General features: G+C 37.9%; 2 protein-coding genes across 4 annotated transcripts in view; one reads left to right on the top strand and one right to left on the bottom strand.

Moving 5' to 3' along the window:
• The window catches only part of VWA2 (von Willebrand factor A domain containing 2), a 79052-nt gene extending 76790 nt beyond the window's left edge, over positions 1-2262 (top strand). The window contains exon 14 of the mRNA XM_058188608.1: positions 321-2262. Coding sequence (XP_058044591.1) covers positions 321-346 — 26 coding nt within the window. The 3' untranslated portion in view covers positions 347-2262. The remainder of the gene's footprint in view (positions 1-320) is intronic.
• Positions 1-19535, bottom strand: part of AFAP1L2 (actin filament associated protein 1 like 2) — a 93125-nt gene that overhangs the window by 13080 nt on the left and 60510 nt on the right. For all 3 annotated transcript variants that reach the window (XM_058188602.1, XM_058188603.1, XM_058188601.1), the window contains 7 exons: positions 16950-17040; positions 11972-12174; positions 10378-10557; positions 9096-9185; positions 7433-7496; positions 3354-3458; positions 2329-2540 (listed from right to left, as the gene is read on the bottom strand). In XM_058188602.1, coding sequence (XP_058044585.1) covers positions 2329-2540; positions 3354-3458; positions 7433-7496; positions 9096-9185; positions 10378-10557; positions 11972-12174; positions 16950-17040 — 945 coding nt within the window. The remainder of the gene's footprint in view (positions 1-2328; positions 2541-3353; positions 3459-7432; positions 7497-9095; positions 9186-10377; positions 10558-11971; positions 12175-16949; positions 17041-19535) is intronic.

Genomic DNA, 19535 nt, shown 5'->3' with positions numbered 1-19535 from the left:
CATGTCCTCAGATAGGCAAGGTGTATTAAATGATGGTTCGTCCAATGGAAACCCATTTGTCAGATGGTAAGTCAAATGGGGGCTAAAATATGATGAAAAGATGGTATAACAAAATAGACAGATAGCATTTATGGCTATTAGACCATAAATAAAATCCTCGTAACAGATCTTAATAAGTCAAGGAAAAAATACTGCCCATCCGTCCATAATCTATAGTCCATAGTCCTGAATAATAAGTGAGAGTTTAGCTGCCCAGGCAAAAAATATGCCAGAATTTCAAAAAAAGCATTTCATCTAAAGATCTTTCTCTTTTTCCCCAGAAGATGGCACCAATTTGATTTTCTAAACATTTCTGTACCAGACGGGTGCTAAAATAAATACTGAAATTTGGTGGTGAAACATGAAAGAAAACGTCACAGGCTACCTCTACAATCAAGAAAAAAAATGCAGTGACATGCAACATGATACAGACACCAGCTTTTTGTATTTGTATTCTGATGTTACCCATAAGTAACAGGGTTTTGTGTGAGCGTATGGATGCCTATGGAAAATATTCAATAAGCACCATGAAAAATCTAGGAGAAACAATTTTATAATTTCTAGTTGCCTTGAACTAAACTGCTGTGTCCATATGGTACCTTAACTTTGTGAATGAAAGTAGTTTGAAAAAACGGTTGAAGTTGTCCTTATTCTGGCTCCATCACACTCAGCAATTTGACTGCTAAAAACAAAACAATACACAGAGGCTCTGGCAATCCTACCCTTGGCTGAAAACATTCCTCCCACTACAAAATGTAGGAAATTTGTCACATTTTCCTCCTCCTACTTAAATGTTGCTGATGTCAGAGAATCTAAGATTAGTAATAAACAAAGAAAAAAACAACAACTCTGAGAGAAAGTAATAGAGTAAGCAACTTGTTTTTCAAGTCAACTTTTCCTCCAGGAGAAATTAAATATAACTCAAAGGAGATTATAGGAGATTAAGATTGCATTTTAATCCTGGTGTATTCAAAAAAAAAAAAAGAGGAAGTTACAAGATTAAAATTAGAAGATGAAATTTGGATTTATACTGTATATCCCCATATATAATGTAGATACTATAATACTTGGAGCAGAACTCTAGAAAGGGGGAAATGAATATTGCTGACGGTATTCAAATTGTTTTAATGTAAACTATGTACATAAGGTAAAGCTGCACCAGCTAACTACACGTTATATATCTTGCAATCTGTGCACAGCCTGCGAACCTTGGCCTAATTTTAGATACTCCCACTGTTGTTTTACTTTCTTGTTCCTTTTTTACCCTTCCCTCCAGCATTCTTGATCTCACAATATCATTCCTATGTTATAAATTTAAGTACTTTGTTTCCTATGTGTGTTTGTAGGCATGAGTAAGAGAGAGAATATGCCCTTTGGAAGTGGAGCTAGGGTGGAAACAGTCAACATGGAGAAAAGAAGTTGGGCCCTCAGCCTGAACTTTTAAATTTTTTTTTAAAAAAACAACTACTAAAAAGTGAATAGTGGGAGGTAGAACAAAAGGTTCTGGGCAAGGAATCATTTGAAGCAGATTCATATTTATTTATTTTTGAATGCATAGTTGACTTATTGAACTATAAAACTGCTGATTTAGTGCTCAACAGATTTTTTCCCCTCACAGATCTAACAAGAAGTATTATTTTAGGCATTGCCAAATATAGAGAGGAAATATATATGGCCAATCAATGAAAAAAAGCTTAAGATTTCTATAGACTTTAAAACTAGGGTCATCTAGAAGGCCAATGAACCCAGAAAACAAGAAAGAAAGGGGAGAATAAGAAAAAAGGACACAAAGAGTCCTGCTTGCTGTAAGTTTTGACCCTGTTGTTATACCAGCATCATAACCCAAAGATTTTTTCCAAAGGAATAGTCCTTAAAGAGAAAAATGGTTCTATACTGCTGTGCCCTGCATCTCTTTCTGGGAACTCAAATATTGAGGACTTATTGCTAGTGTTATTTTCCTACTATTTAAAATTACGCTATGGTTGCTACTTTAATTATAGTGCTTCACCTAAAATTACAGGTATTATTTTCTCACTATAAGTTACCTTCTGGATTAATTTGGCTGAAATGTAAGAAAAACAAATTAAAAGTTCATTTTGCGCTCTCTCTTTCTCTCGTGCTTTCTGTATTATGTTTCTATGCTACTCAATGAAGTAAGCTGTGGATAGGTAATGTAAGCTATGCAAAGAAAGGAAGCTTTAAATGGGTTCCAACACAGCATTATGATAGGTTGCCATGAATGGCTACTAAACTATGTTTACCAGCTTCTGGAGAGAATGACATCCATACCTCTAACATGGCCAATTCTTCACCCTTGTGCAGGATACGAAATGAATAGACGTGGTCGGGGCTTGGGTCTGGGATGATTTCACATCCCATCAAGTTCAAAGCTGGTTGAGCTGCTTTGTTTCTGTTTTTGTCCTGGTAGAAGTGGAGCTGGCCATCCTTCACATGGCACCAGTAGGATTTCCATTGGCTGTTCACCAGTACATTTAAATATGCTGTGAAGAAAGAAATGTCATTTTCATAATATTTTCTTTTTTAATGGAGCCTAGAATACTTTTTCAATCCCCTCTAGAGATGATCTCTTGTCAGTGGATAAGAACATGCTAACATACATAATGTATGACTGTAACTTTGTTGCTGGCAATCCTTATGATTTATATTGATATATTGACCATCAATTGTGTTGTAAATGTTGTACCTTGATGAACGTATCTTTTCTTTTATGTACACTGAGAGCGTATGCACCAAGACAAATTCCTTGTGTGTCCAATCACACTTGGCCAATAAAAATTCTATTCTAAAAAATTCTATTCTATTTTATTGCTCTGGGCAGAGTGCTAAGCTAAGAAAACTCTAACATTGCTTCCAAGCCTACAACACAATGAACATGTTAGTCATGCCACCTTACAAACTGAGATCCAAATTCTGTTATTAAAAAGCACATATTGTAACTAATTAATTGATAAAAACACAGCCATCACCATCCACCTTCCAACCCCTAACCTAATACAATCTATGCTATATAAATAAGTTATGGCTCAATGGTCAAAATTGGATTACATTTTGAGCAAAAACAACAAGAAGAATCTTAGAATGACTCTCAGAATTCTCCCAAACGTATTGCTATACCTTCTATGGATTTTTACAAGACTTAAAAGAGCATTGGAAGCATGCTTTCTATTATTTTCCAGTCACAATGGCTATACTATAGTTTTCTTCTTCATCATTTTCTAGGATTGTCTTCCTTGCAGGTGGCAGCAATTCAAATAAACACAGAAAAGTATGTGCATTTCTTAAAAGTTACTTACTGCTGGTATCCAAAGATCTTTCTGGACTGTCCATGGAAGTAGACTTCTTTCTCCCAAGATTCATCAGGTTGCTAAATTTTAACCCAGGTGTGCATTTCTTCTTAGCTAAACAAGAAATAAAAAAGCTACATATTAAATTCTGTTGCTGAAGAAAATGATTATTATAAAATGGGTTGCAATTTCATATATGACCCATCTTCACAACTGTATGAAGAATACTTGCATAACCAAACCAGTTTTAGATAATCCAAGAATTTTTTTTTAAAAAGCAAGGTTTTTTGTTATTTTCTGAACGTGAAGCTTGTTTTTTACAGGGGCCATAATGAACCAGACATTGATTCCTTCTTGGAAATTCTGGAAGGGATGCAAAGGGTTACAGAAATGATAACCTACTTATGTGCCTGAAGATACTTAGGTATTCTCAATTGAGTGATATACCCTGATAATTATGAAATATGTACTTGTAGAGGCAAGTATTCCAAAAGGGAGATATGAAAAGTGCACTTGTGTTGTTGGAAAAAATGCCTCCTATTTTAAGTCAGCTTGGAACAAAACAAAGCTTGTTTTTCATACCATTTATTTCCTGCTGTCACTGGAGCCATTGTAAGGTAGGTTGGATAGAACGTAAGCAACAGCACTGTACACCAAATGTGTAGGTTGTCCTTTTTAACCTACTAAAAATATGCTGATGTGACTGTTGATACATGCTTATAATTTTCTGCTGGGATTGAAGTATTTGTATCTTTTAAGCAATTTCTGAAGCACTATTTCAATAAAACTGGATTTTGATGTGGCTAAAATAGGCCCACCCGCCTGCATAGGCTCTCCCTCAAAGTTGTATGAAGCATCACCCAGCAGCCCTTGAGCTGGCAGAAACATATTCTAGCATAAACTGTGCTGCCCCTGTTGCTGATCTTTATTCTGCTACAACAGGGGTGTTGAACCCAATCGCATCACGGGCTGTGTAGTGAAGTATTAGGATTGGTTTTACTCTCGCAGAGCGGGCGTGGGCATGGCCTATGTGAGCTGTATCCAGTCCGGTTTGACACCCCTGTGCTACAATAATGAGGCCATTCATTGATGAGATCCTTACTTATTGTGGCCAAAGTAGGGAACAGAAATAATGGGTCCTGCAAATTCATTTCCCACACACCAAGTATTTAACCCTCTCTTACCCGTCCTGATCCCCATAGGACAGGATGGGACAAATTTAGAAAAGTAGGATTAGCAACTAGTGGCAGGGGCTCCGTCCAGAGACAGTTTGCTCCCCACAACCTTTTCTGCCTGTTAGCTATTCTCTAGCTATTTCTGTGTATGGGTATATCTGGGTTGTAAAAGATTGAAAGATAATAACACAGAGGAACACAGGGTTGAAATATTTGATTGCTGTTCAGCAGGCTATTTTGTGCACAGAAATAATGCTCTTTTGAAACAGCATTAATCCTTATTTTAAAAAACAACAATAGCAAATCAAAGTTAAAAAGCACAGGGACATGTGGAATGAAGTGGGAGAACTTAATCCCATAACTAGAACTGCAAGAGAACGGTAGTACATGCAGTGAATGACCAGAAGTCCAGTTCCAACCTCAGAATTAGTAAAACCAGGAAGTAGCTGGGGTAGATCATCAGTAGTTCTGTTGATCATGCAGAACCTAAGTGCCAAAGTAGCCGTCTTGAATTTTGTTATTTTGTTTACCCATAGTATTTAACTATCACCAAACAGTTACCGTAGCATTTAGTGTCACCAAAGTTAGAATGAAGTAAACAATGAGATTTCCCCTAGCATAGGTAACTGTGGAGTTACAGATGAAGGAATATAACTCTGGTCCCTGGTGCATTCATTAGTCAGGAGGAAGTTCTATTGTTCCTCAAAAATAATGATGATAATAAACAGTAAAAAAAAACAACACCACAGCTATATAAAATCCTTATCTACTGTAACAGCGGAACACCTTCAGAGCACCTACTGGCAGGATACACCCAATTGTTTGGCTCCCGTTTACTCTTTCAAAATAATTACAATCTTGTTTAAAAATCAGGTTTAGAAGCGTGCTAGGAGCGTGTTTTTAGGATCAGCTCTTCAGAAACTCCAGTCAAATTTTCCAAAGGAAGATGACTCTGCAGAAGGCAGGCCTCTGCCACCTATTCCAAAATGGCTGTGGATAGCAACTCACAATAACTAGAAGAAAGGGATTTGCCTGCAGGAGCCTAAAGCAGCAAACGGAGCAGATCTTGGCTCCAAACCACATCATCAGCTAAATGATCAGTAAAGTGTGCCAGTTTATGTCCACAGCAAAGATTATGTTGGGAGGGAGACCATTTTCAAATGCCTCAGATATGGCCTGGGGTTGAGACAAAAGCCACTTAATGAGTACATGGCAGGAAAAAAAAATGCTAAAGCATGGTTGTGGTTGGAGGGAGGTGAGAAAGACTCTTGTGATTAAAATCTGAGCTCTTTTCATTTGAACCATCCTTTTTTCTGCAGAACTGAGGAAAGCATTTGCAAGCATTCTTTTTCAAGTATTTGCAAAGCTCATCAGGTTTTCACAATAATCTGCAAGGGATGACTGAAAACTCGGATGAGGTCTGTTGCAAATAGAGGGTGCTTACCGGGTCGTATTATGGTTGTCCTTTTCTGTTTCTATTTACACTAAATCCTTTATTGCCATTTTGGTGAAACTTTAATTCTTGGGATAAATACACACAATACTTTATATAAGCAAGCTCATAACTGCAGTATATATTCTTGGCATGTAAGCTCACTGGTTAGGTTTACTGCAGTTGACCAACAATTTAACAAAGCTGCTACCAGTTTCTGGCCTACTGATATTGTTTCCAATGCTTCAGTTCCAGAAAAAAATTACCCAGCTAGTAATCAAGTCTAAAATATGCTTCCTTTCAAATTCCAACAAGTCAAATGAAATTTAGTTTCAGGCAAAATGCCTCCTCTTTATGACATTATTCTGAGTAGCAGCATTTTCGCTCTGTATTGAGGGAAGAAATCACGATCTAATGCCTTCTTTTTTCAAATTCCCTCCTTTGGAAAGGGATCATAGCTCAGCAGGAGAGCATAAGCATTTTATACAGAAAGTCCCACATTTGATTCTTGGTTTTTAATTAACAATTCAGAGAGGAGATTTAAAGGATTTCTTTCTGCTCAAAACCCTGGACAACCAATGCCAGACAAAACAGTAGTAGATTGGACTGACAAACAGGTATATGGAAGTTTCATATATGTTTTATGTTCTACAAGGTACTCTATTTCATTATCTCTGGTAGAAGCTACATAGGTCAATTAGTGTGGATAACAAATTAAATTGGCAGAGAAGCTCTTCTATCCAATTCAACCAAGTAATCTGCAAATTCAATATACAGCTGCTTTAATTTCTCTCTTCCGCCTTCTAATTCAAATTCCTCCTGTCCAGAGCCCTGCAGTTGTCATGGAATTACAATTCACAACTTCTATGGAAGGTACTACTGCGTTTCCCTGAAAATAAGACCTGATTTTTTTTGGGGGGGGGGATAAGCACCAAGTCTTATTTTCGGGGATGTCTTACCTGCTTACGTTAGGACCACTGAAGCAAGGCCTCCCATGTCCTGACATCTATTGTGCCCCTGTCCAACTTTTTCTGCAGCCACTTACGACCAGACACTGCGTGGCTCATGGCACCAGTGCCATAGCTCACAGCAGGAGGCTGCATGATGTGTTGAACCATTGCGTGTGTGCAAGCAGCAGCACTGGTGCAACGTACCACACAGTGTCTTGCTGCAAGCAGCAGCACCGGTGCAATGAGCCACAGGGCATCCTGACACAAGCGGCGGCAGAAGTTGGGCAGCGATGACACAGGTTTGGGGCATGGGAGGCTGGCTGTAGTGGTCCTAAAGTAAGCGGATGCAGGGTACGTGGGGCAGTTCCACCCCCTCACCCCCACCCTAGCTTGATTTTTACACATGCGCCTCGCCCCACCTCGTACAACCATGGTGGCCGGGGCTTAACTATGGCTTATTTTTGGGGTAGGGCTTATATTAGGCACAGGTGTGAAAATCGGGCTAAGTTTCTGAATACAAAGCCCTGTTACCATCTTTTGTTTCCACCAGCTCCATGTGACCATCAGTGTTGCTTCCACTCTCTGATGGCTCCACCTGCAAAGAACAAAAAACAATCTCCATGACTAAAGTTGAGAAAATTATAAAGTATTGGGTTGAAGAACTCTTCTGCCTGTTGGAAACTTATATTTTGTTTTTGGAGCAATGTGAGAAAATGATGGATGGTACAATGAAAAAGCATGAATATTGATGTATCTATTGCTCTTGGAATGTTATCAGATTTACAAATCCTCTCTAAATAAACAGTTGTTTTTTTTTAATTTGACTTCAGGCAAACAGTAACACAGCTTGATTGGAACACCAGGCACACGAATGAAGAAACTTGGTCTTTCCACCAAGCTTCCTCTTTCATAACATTGATTGCCCAATGGTTGGTTGGTTGGCTTAAAGCATGTTCATTTAATTATAATACTGATATTAAAATATAAACAAATATTATGAATTAAACTGAGAGTAAAAGGACATTTCATAGAACAGAACGTTCTATGAAATGTCCTTTTACTCTCAGTTTAATTCACCATAGCTTTCTTTTTTAATGATCCAGCAAGAAATCTATTGGGGAAAGAGATTTTCACTACATCCAGGAAAAATCAGCTCCTTATGGGACACATAAACATTATAGAATTCTGAATGTAAGCTCATTCTGAATTTTGAAGAACTAATTGTATTAAACTAAGAGGAAAAAGTCTTTTCATGGTAGCCAAGCCATGTGGAAAGTTAACTTTAAAAACTCCTTGGCATCAATTGACAAAAAAAAAGTGAGTCAGATACCACACAAATAATAATAATCAGACCACTCCCTAAAACTCCACGTGAGCTAGCAGCTTCTTGTAGATATTTAAAAGCATATAGAATCCCGCAGAGCTGAATTAAGTGGCATAATGTAGAGGAACAAGGTAGTGGTACTATATCAGCCTCTTCTGCTGGATGGAAATACCTAGGATTGTAGAGTTAATGATTTGCCTCCCAGAGTCATTTAGCTCCCATTCACACCATTAAAAAAATTGTTGGGTCCATAAATGAATGAGTTAAGTTTTATCTATGGATACTGAACACCATCAATCACTTTTATAGAACAAGTCCAAATTGGAATAGAGGTAAGCAATTTAATCAGCAAATTGTTTTGTACATGTATCACAGCAGGTTATTGGGAACACTCCCTTCTCTTTTGCAGCTCAGAACATAGTAGCTCCAACTGAAACAATATCAACAACTCTATAAGGCAAATTCTGTGCTGACTCACTGGTAAGAAAGAAGGCCTTACTACCATCAGAGTAGCCTTTTTCTCTAGGTTATGTTTTAAAGAATCGTAAAAAGGAAAAAAAATGAATTTTTTTAATATGATATTTTCATTTGGGCTTGAACAGAACTAAATCTATAAGCTCTCTTTAAAAGCAATCTGAAACAATCTTATTGGGAAGATAAATGGATACAAAGAAGTGTTGTTGCGAAGGGATGGAAAGATGCTTGAAGCTGTTCTAACTGCAGCTTCAAAACAGGCTGGAGTTTTCAACCATTTTCCTGTTTTCATGGTGGGAATTACTTCCCTTATATAATCAAGTAGTTTTAAAATATTATGCAACGGAAGATTTAAGAGCTATTTTCTAAGCATCCCTTTCAAAAGATAAGACATACTTTTGGATTATTGAACCGCTGGAAGTCTGGAATGTACTGATTTCCTTCACACGGCCCCTCTGGATAGAGACCACTTGTTTCTTGGATTACCTAGGAGGGGAAAACCATAATGTAAATAATTTCATGTCTTATAGCCAGCTACAGCTTTTATCTTCTTCTGTGCTGAAAAGCATTTGGCTAATTTTAACTGAAGCATAATTTAATTTAAGCAAAGCAATTTTGAAGTTAGAGATATGGAAGTTGAGCTATTTCAGAAACTTCTGCTTGAGAGTGAAGCCTAGGACACATATATAAACAGCACACCAAATCAGAGGATGTGCTGGGCAACCCCCTCCATTGTTCTACTCTAATTAGGAATGATTTCTTATGTAACAGTCTCTGGGCATGTCAGTAGAGATATCAAGATACAAAACACTACATGAGCCAACAGCATTTTTTAAAAAAATCCTCTTTCACCTATTAGAAGAAGAAAATGATTTTAGTTTCTGTGCTGTGCTGACCACTCACAAGAGGCATAGAAGATTACCTCCGTTTGGCCTGACAAAGTAACCCTGTGTTATATCAATATGAGTGCATACATGTATTTTTTGCTGTGGTTAGTTTAATTTAGAAACAGAGGCTTGCCAGCCAGTGTTCTTGTGCTTTTAAAAGATTTACCAAACAGCATGTACTTGCTTTGTACTTGGACATTTTTACTTGACTATAAATTATTAAGCATTTTCTTGTGTTTTTACAGCTAACCTCAGTTCAGAGGTCTTCGGTATGGAAAATCAAGATGATCCAGATGCAGAAAATCAAAATAATAAGTACAGAAATATCAAACAGCAAGGGCATGGCCCCATAACATTGAACATTTATCCCTTGAAAAGCTTAGAAGCACAGTAATGTGTAAGTAAACCTGGAATTTAGAGGACCAGTTGTAAGCACCACTGACTTGGTGCCATCATAACTTTAAATGGTTGCCAAGTGAGTGGTCATAACTCAAGGACTACCTGTATAAAATTTAAATTAATGTTATTGAAAATTCTCTAAAAATATATTAATTTAACAAGGAGGTTTGCTCTTCTAATTCATACATTTGCCCTTGGGCTCCAGTGAATTCATCAAGTATCCTAAAGGCATTGTGTGCATGTTTAAGGAGCAGCCTTAAATCACATGACTGGCAAAGCACAAGAATACTGGATGCCAAGTTCAGTATTGGCATTTGCAATTGTGGCTTCAACAAATCCCTGCCCCTGGAGTAATGGGCATTGCCAAAAAAAAAAAAAAAGGTTCCACTCACTCTGAGCCATTGTTCTGCTTGGTCTTTACTTTGCAAACCCAAGACAATCACGTCTGCATTCATAGGAATGATCTTCAGCTTATGTTCTTGCTTTCTCAGATTCTTCTCCTTGTGAATGACACTGCAGCTTACCAAATTAACATCCAGTTGAGGACTATGGTCTTTGGAAGTCTTGTAGCACTGGGAACAAAAGAAATATAGTAAGATTATTTATTACTTTCTTTAAACTTATTTAAAACATTTGTTCAGCTGCCCATCTTAAAACCAATCTTGGGTGGCTTACAACCAATCAAACAATAAATAATAATAAAACAAAAAAATGATAAAACTAAAAGGAAAAAAAAGAAAAACTTGGCCCCACAACCACACTTCCCAGATGATACACAACACAGTCTCATCCCACTCTGAACCCACCCTGTTGCAACCCTTGGGGAAAGAGCCAGATCTTAATTGCTCTCCTGAAGGTTAGAAGAGGGAGGGCTGCTGGTCTCAGGGGCAACAGTGCTCCATAGGACAGAAATTGCAAAAGAAAAGACACTCTTCTAAAGAGCCACATATGGAAATGTTTAAGGGAAAGGAGTTGGAATATGCCTACCTTATCTATTATGGTGGACAGGCAAATACTTCAAATAGAAGAATTTGTACAGCCAAGTCATGCCATGATTAATGGGGACTAAACCTGCCTAACATCGATATCTAAAGAAATAGACTTGCTATTTACTAAATATCTAATAACTAGAGATAGGCTTGCTATTTACAGCTAATAAGTAATATTTATTTAAAGTAAAGCCAGCTGACATGTTTTTCATGTGGAAATTATGAAACAAATGTTTCATGAAATAATGAATGAAAACAGAATTAAAACTATCCAATAAGAGTAGAAGGAACCAACCTTCACATTTAATACAAATTTTAATGTGCCATTTAACTAAGTTTAGATATATCGGTATTCAAGCATACATTGTCATCACCAATGTTGAAATGATATTGAGGGGGAGGGAGAAACAGTTTGTTATTTATCTCAAGCATTAAAACCTCTTAATTACAGTATTCCTTTATACTATACTTCTCCCACAAGTGTACATATGATCCACACATGCTGCTTTCTCAACAAATATATTGGAATAGAGAATAGAATAAGGAGTGACAAGGGTTACCTTGGCTCTACATTTGTGGTTTCTTCCTGTCTCATACTATGAACTATACCTGTTAACATACCATGTTCGTCCCTCCCTATCTGCCCAAACAGCTCTTCTGCAAACACTTCTAGTCTTGAGTATAATTAGCTCGTATTTCAAGAACAGAAAACCAAGAAACGTTCCATAACCTACTAAATGACTGTCAGAGGTAGGATAATAAAATTTGTAGTCCAAAACATCTGAAAATTACCTATTGTAAAAAGTAAAGTTGCCTTTACATCCTACTTGTAGGATTCCCAGAAGTATCTGGAGGAATCAAGTTCGTAGATGAAATAGACTCTTTGAATTTATTTGCCACCTCTCCTTTCTGAATTCTTCATGTTTAAAGTTTTAACAGAAAAACTTCAAGAATAATTCATATTTTAAACATACTTTCTGGCTCACCAAATACTTACCAACAGTCTGTTGTCTTTAATCATGCAAAGCTGTTTGGCCCACTGGCCCAACCATTTCTTTCTCCAGAGAAAAGCACAGATCCGGGCATCTTTCATAAGTTCAATAGATGCTTCAGGCGATGGCCACTGATGAGGGGCTGACTTGCCTTTACTGCTCTCTTCTTCATCGTAGGATTCATAGGAGCTGCTGACTGCTTCATCATCTGGGAAAGAGACCATTACATTTACATCCAGGTTAGCAAGGGATTCGATTTTGCTTTCCTCCACTCTATAAGCTCCAAAGCATTCCAAGATGTATAACAAAGATAAACAGAGGTAAAGATAAAGATGGCTTGAGAACTTGTTAAGTTTAAACCATCTAACATGCTGAAGAAAATATGGTAACTTTACCCACATTCCACTTTGATCAGCATGCAGAAGATCATTATTCAATCCAATTTTTAAATTTGATAATAACAGCCAGCACATATAGGCTGCAATCATAAATCAAACCCTAATATAATTTGAAAAGTGAATCACATTTATAGGAAATAATTGTTTATGTGCCATCAGGTTGTTTTTGACCCCTAGAAAATAGGTAGATTTTCTCCATTATGATCTATCCCTAACCTTTTCTTTCAACCATATACCCATCAACCCTTGCATTAATTTTGATAAAACTAGTACACTGATAATTTGAGTATCTGTATAGTCAACAATCCTATTGTAATCCAACCAAGCTGTCGTGATATGAAATAAATATCACAGTGATATGTTTTAATAATATGCATATTACACATGGATTTTATTCAATTTGAAATTATATAATATATCACTTTTATAAATTCTATGTTCTGCTACATCATGCAAATTGATGGTCTTCAAATGTCTTAAGATTTCAATATCCATTACTTTTAGCCAGGATAACTAGTAACAAAAGAACTGTAGTTATAACTTATCTTGCATTAAAATAATGACTTCCTCTTTTTAAAAAAAAAACCTGAATATTATAAAAAACAGGAAACAGAGGAAAAGGAAAGTCTGAAGATACCATACTACGAGTAAATTCACTTGGACTAGCTAATACTGAACATAGTGCAATGAACAGTTTAAACTTATTCCACGTCACCCTATTTTTTTTTCCTGATTTTTGCTCTGATCACTAATTTCTTCATGTGGAAGCCAGCATTTAATTTTGGTGGGGAGGGGCTAATATTTATTTCATGAGCCTTACTCACACATAGAAAAAATATTACAGCAAAGGTGACTAACAAACAAGTACTGGAGTGGATAACACCAGTAATGTCAGTAGAAGATGAAATGCGCCTCACTTACTTTGGTCATGCCATATGGGGGAATTCACTGGAGAAAGCAATTATGTTTGGATGAATTAGCAGTAAAAGGAAACCAGGCCTTCAGAGAACATGATGGCTGAACACCATCGAAGCTGACACCAGCCAGGGTATAGAAAAACACAAAGAAATAGTGCAAGATTGGAAGAAACCTAGCCCATAGAATTGCCAAAAGTCAGATTTGAATGAATAGATATCATCATAGCAATAGAAATGGCAATTAGACTTATATACCACTTCATAGTGCTTTTACAGCCCTCTCTAGGTGGGTTAGCATATTGCCCCCAACAATCTGGGTCCTCATTTTACCTACCTTGGAAGGATGGAAGGCTGAGTCAACCTTGTGCCGGTAAGATTCGATCTGCTGAACTGCAGCTAGCAGTCAGCTGAAGTAGCCTGCAGTACTGCACTGTAACCATTGTGCCACCTCAGCTCTTCTTCTTCTTCTTCCTCCTCCTCCTCCTCCTCCTCATCATCATCATCATCATCATCATCCTTCATTTTGCTATAGCCATAGAAGTCCTCATTGTTGTTGAAGACTTTGTGTCTTTTTTTTAATAGGATGAAATTTGCACTGCAAATTATTTACATTATTTTACACTAATATACACTACAAATAATTGTCAGAGCGATGTGAGGTTCCCTAAAGATGTCAATATAGGATACCCTGAAGTTCTTTAAAGCAGTTGTGCCTTTTCACAGAACTGAGAAGGAATGGACAGGTGCCATGTTCACTCTCCTGTATACCCCAAAGCTCCCTTCTGTAATCAAGTCCAAAGCACTGCACAGCCCTACTTTCTGATTTGTAGAATCTCTCCTACTTCGCAAATCAATGGAGATGTTTTAAATTTTCAGCTGTATTTTTATTCTTGCACAAAATAAGCTGCTTCGTGATCACGAGTAGGGAGATGACACCTATTCAGTCCCAGAGCAATAAACCCACTGGAGATTGCTGTCTTGATTGTCAGCTGAAGAAGCTTCTTGGATGAAAAGTGAAACGTCTTCAAAGAAAAACAAGAAAGTCCAGTTGCCTTGAAAAAGCATCTTTGGGGCAACCATGATATTGGATGACTGAGAATCTCCATAGAAATGAAATATACTTATTTATTTATTTATTTATTTATTAATCATACTTTTATACCGCACCATCTCCCGTAGGACTCAGGGCGGTTCACAGGCATATTAAAAGACAGTATAATAAATAAACATTAAAACCCAATTAAAACTAATTATTATCATAGCCAAATCACTAAAAACAGTACAAAACCAGTTAAAAACCCGTTAAAATTTAGCTAAAACATTTTATTCTTAGGCTAGTCTAGCGCGTTGAAATAATAAAGTCTTCAGTTCACGTCTGAAGGTCCGGAGGTCGGGGAGTTGTCGTAATCCCGGAGAAAGCTCGTTCCACAGGGCTGGTGCTGCCACAGAGAAGGCCCTCCCCCTGGGGGTTGCCAACCTACATTGTTTGGTCGACGGCACCCTGAGGAGGCCCGCTCTGTGGGAGCGCACAGGTCGTTGGGAGGCAATCGGTGGCAGAAGGCGGTCTCGAAGGTATCCCGGTCCTAAGCCATGGAGCGCTTTAAAGATGATAACCAAAACCTTGAATTGCACCCGGAAGGCTACCAGTAGCCAGTGTGAATTTGTTTACTAGATTTCCTTTAGAAGCTTAATGCACCAAATACTGCACTCAGTCCTCTGGCCTTTCCCCATACAACAATCCTGCGAGGCAGGTTGCACTTAAGAAAGCACTTGGCCCATTGTTATCTGGTGAGCATTCCTGACAAAGAATTGGCATGACTAGATGAATCAAGGCCATTTTATCTTTGCATTCACAGTGAGGAATTTTCTGACAAACCCTCATCAATGTGATGTTTGATTATTCAGAGAATTGTTCTGATTCTGTTCATCAGAAATAAGTCAAATTACATTTTCCTATCATGTAGATGCAGTGATAGACTGAATCTTGAATTTAATCACAGTTAAAGATATGGGACACAAAAAGGTCATTTTATTCTTGTATTCACAGAGAAAAATGCTATGAATTGGATAAACTAATTGTTTCCATACCCTGTTCTTCTTCTGAGACTTGTGGACACAAAGCTCTGACTTTTTTCATTTGACTTTATCTCCAATCAGTTTTCTTGTACTCTTGAATTTAGATTATGATAGGAGAACTTAGAGTCTCTGAGCTGCATGCTGTTCCCCAGCTGCAATTCAATAAGCCTCAAGAATGAGCTTCTGAATGCTGGGAGAGAGTTGCTCCCAGCAAAAAAGCAAAAATGTTCTGCTTAGAAGCACCAAGTGGTTATAATTGATTGTGACTAATTAAGGTATTGCTTTCAAAAATCTATACCTGGTACTGTTCCTTTGTTAATGCTCCTAACATGGATACATTTTAAGGATGAAAATAAGATTGAGGGCAGTCTGGTGAAAGACTCTCACAAAACAACTGACAGCTGGGGCATGAATATTCAGATTTTAAAACATGCCAGACCCATAGTTAACATAGCACATATTATTCTCTCAGTAACCTGGACATTGGTCTGGTCCCAGTAGCCATAAACTTAACATAAAGATCTGCACGATGAGAGATGAAAAAGGAAAAAAAGAAAAACTTCTGAACATGAATCTCACTGGTCAGTGAATTAAATTATTTTAACAATTGGGAGCACAATTTCTCTAAAACATATAGTGATAATTAGAACCAGTCTTCTAAAAAACTTAAAACAAGCTCTTTATGATTATGATCAGAACAAATAAAATCAGATGGTGCTGATTCCGGCTAAATAGCTAGCATTCAATATGTAGTCCGAAGGATACAGCATATATTGATTGTCATGATTTACTTGTGGTGCTGATAGTGTTGCAGCTCAGCTTGGGAGACCTCAGCACTGCAATCATTAGAATCAATGGGCAGAGCAAGGTCAAACTAGCTCAAAAACCTACCCATGCTGTCTGAAGAGCTGAGGCAATGCATTTTAAATAGAGGAGAAAGATGCAGCATGAATACATAAAGTCTTAACGTCCCCATAGAGAGGTCTGTAAAACGTATTATACCAAGGGGAAAATCTAACTAAAATGGTATCAATATCATATTGAGCTGAATATAACCTAGGTAATTCTGTCATTTAATGTTCTTTTTCAAAATTTACTTAGTAGTATCATAATCATAGATGTAAATCTCAACATTTGCAATTTTATATTTTATAAAATATTAAATATTTATTATTTGGAATGAGCTGCCTCTGGGGTTACGGCAATTCCCCGACCTCCGGACCTTCAAACGTGAACTTAAGACTTTATTATTTCATCGTGCGGGACTGGCCTAAGCATAATTTTACATTGTAATTTTAAATGGGTTTTATGTCGGCCTATGACCGTTTTAGTTTTGATTCGGTCTATTTAAATATTTGTTTTTAATTATATTTTAAACTTGCTGTTTGTATTCTGTGTTTTAAATATGGCTGTAAACCGCCCTGAGTCCTTCGGGAGAAGGGTGGTATACAAATTAAATTATAAATAAATAAATAAATAAACATCTCTTCTGCCATGCGATTGAACTGATAGTTTTTAGAAATAACATTTTTCTTTCCAGAATGCAACTGAACAAAACAGCAATAAAACTCTAGAAATATACAGTTATGTACCGTTCATAGAAACACTGTAAGGCTCAGCTTCTTCATAGTATCCTTCTGGAGATTCGTTTTTGAGGCCTGAATGTAGTTTTGATTCTGGAATCTGTGCAATATAAATAAAAGATAGGAAATAAGCAGATAAAAAGTTTTGAAGCAGGTTCTAAATGTTCTATCATCAAAATTATATGGAACATTCTCTTATGAAAGCAAGATCTATTCCATTCACAGAACTTACTGTTATAAGAAATTTCATATTAAACCAAAGAACAAAAGACAAGCATTGTAGTGTTACAAAACAATGCTACAGTTATAACTTTGTATATTTTTCCCTGGATATGAGTCAATGGAATTTTCTGAAAAAACCCTCATCAATGTGACGTTTGAGTATTCAGACAATTGTTCTGATTCTGTTTATCAGAAATAAGTCAAATTACATCTTCCTGTCATGTATATGCAGTGCTAAAGTGACTTAATTTTGAATTTAATCACAGTTTTAAGATATAGTACTGTGGTGAGCCTACTAGTTATTTTGGAGGATTTAAAATGACCCATGTCCTTCTTTATAACTTAAGGTGGTCTTGATTTAGCTAATATCTCATCTTGTAACACTGTCAATATTCAAAATATCTGTCCAGCAACTTACCAGACTGTTACAAGGCATTGGAATACAATTTATAACTGAGCAATCCTGTGTCAAAGGTCTGAATATCATTCTGATGGTGGTGAATTCTTTTTTAAAATTGCATATTTTATTATCTGTTGTGATCTCTCTTGAGCTTTGAGTTAGCGTAGCTTTCTTGAACAAGAGTTTGCCCAATATCTTGCAAATGCCATCAATTTGTGGCACATTTTGAAAGTTGTTTCAGTTACTGGATATTAAGCTTGATCCATCTTCCAAATAAACTACAGAGAGGACAAATTGCACCTTAGAATACTACTTTTGTTGCTATCTAAATTATGAGAAAGACATCTAGACAAATCTTTTATCTAGAACTATATTGAGTTATAATAAGTGAGTGGATACCTCCACTCAGCTGACATAATTGCATGTCTGTGGCCACTTATAACTGTCATCTGATCTTTTGCTCGAATGCTTTCCAGTGCCCCCTTCTTCTACATCTCCAAGAAGTTCAGCACTTCCTTATGAATCAAGAGGATTGCACTGAAATATCCTACAAGCTTTCTACTTTCATCAACTAGAACCATGATGGCGAACTTATGGCATGTGCACCACAGATGGCATGCGTAGCCATATCAGTGGGCACGTGAACTAAGCTCTGGCATGCATATGCATGCCGGCCAGCTGATTTTCAGGCCTGCTGGGCCCACCAGAAGTAGGGAAACAGGCTTTTTCCTGTTTCCAGAGGGCCTCGGGGTGGGGGGCTAGCTCCAGAGCCTCTCTAGGAGTCGGGCAAAAATGGCTCCCCCCTCGGAAGTCCTCCAGAGGTCGAAAATGGCCCATTTGCCAATTTCCGGTAGGACCAGAAGGCCTGTTTTTGCTGTCCCCAGCCTCCAGGACCTCTCTAGGAATCTGGGGAAGGCAAAAAATCCTTCCCCATCCCCCAGAGCAGGGGTAAAATCTAAAATCTTTTGCTACCTATTCTGTGGGTGTGGCTTGGTGGGTGGGTGTGTCCTGTGACTGAGTGGGCATGGCCAACTCAATGTCACTCACAGCCATGCCCACTCAGTCACAACCCCCCCCACCAAGCCACGCCCACAGAACCCAGTAAGGAAAATGGGCCAAGGGACGCCCCATTCCCTGAGGCCCCAAAGTCATCCCCTGCTTGCCGCTTCCTCAACCGGGTCGGGGAATGGTGCAATGGTGCACCAGCCTTGTCCTGGAGCCGCTGCCCGCTCTTCCTTCACCACGCGGCATATACTTACTTTCTTCCAGCGGCTGGCTGCCAGGAAAGGCAAGCGTCCAAAAGTTACCGGAGTTGCTCTCCTTGAATATGCCGCCTTGGTCTATGCGCTGGCTGTGCAAGCACACACCCAACCTGCTGCTGATAAATAAATGAAATAAATGGTGTGCGTTTGTGCAGCCGGTGCATGGAACAAGCAGCAATGGCAGCGGCATATTCAAGTAGAGGGACTCCAGTAACTTTTGGATGCTTGCCTTTCCTGGCAGCCAGCCGCTGGAAGAAAGTAAGTATACGCTGCGTGGCGAAGGAAGAGAGGGCGGCGGCTCTGGGACAAGGCTGGTGTTGGGGAATGCTGCATTCCCCAACCCGGTTGAGGCAGGCAATGAGCAGGGGGTGGCTCCGGGGTTTCAGGGGAATAATAATAATAATGATAATGATAATGATAATGATAATGATAATGATGATGATGATGATAATAATAATAATAATAATAATAATAATAATAATAATAATAATAATTTAATTTGTATACCACCCTTCTCCCGAAGGACTCAGGGCGGTTTACAGCCAAGTAAAATCGACAATAAATAAGTACAATACAATAAAAACAATGATAAAAAACTTATTAAATTTGGCCCATAATTAAAATAAAACCATAAAACCCCAGTTAAAATACAAATAATAAAACTAATTTTATGCCAGTCCAGCGCGGAAGAATAGATACGTCTTCAGCTCA

The sequence above is a fragment of the Ahaetulla prasina genome, chromosome 6 (genome assembly GCF_028640845.1).
Source record: "Ahaetulla prasina isolate Xishuangbanna chromosome 6, ASM2864084v1, whole genome shotgun sequence".
NCBI lineage: Eukaryota > Metazoa > Chordata > Lepidosauria > Squamata > Colubridae > Ahaetulla > Ahaetulla prasina.
This window is presented reverse-complemented; position numbering and strand designations above follow the sequence as displayed.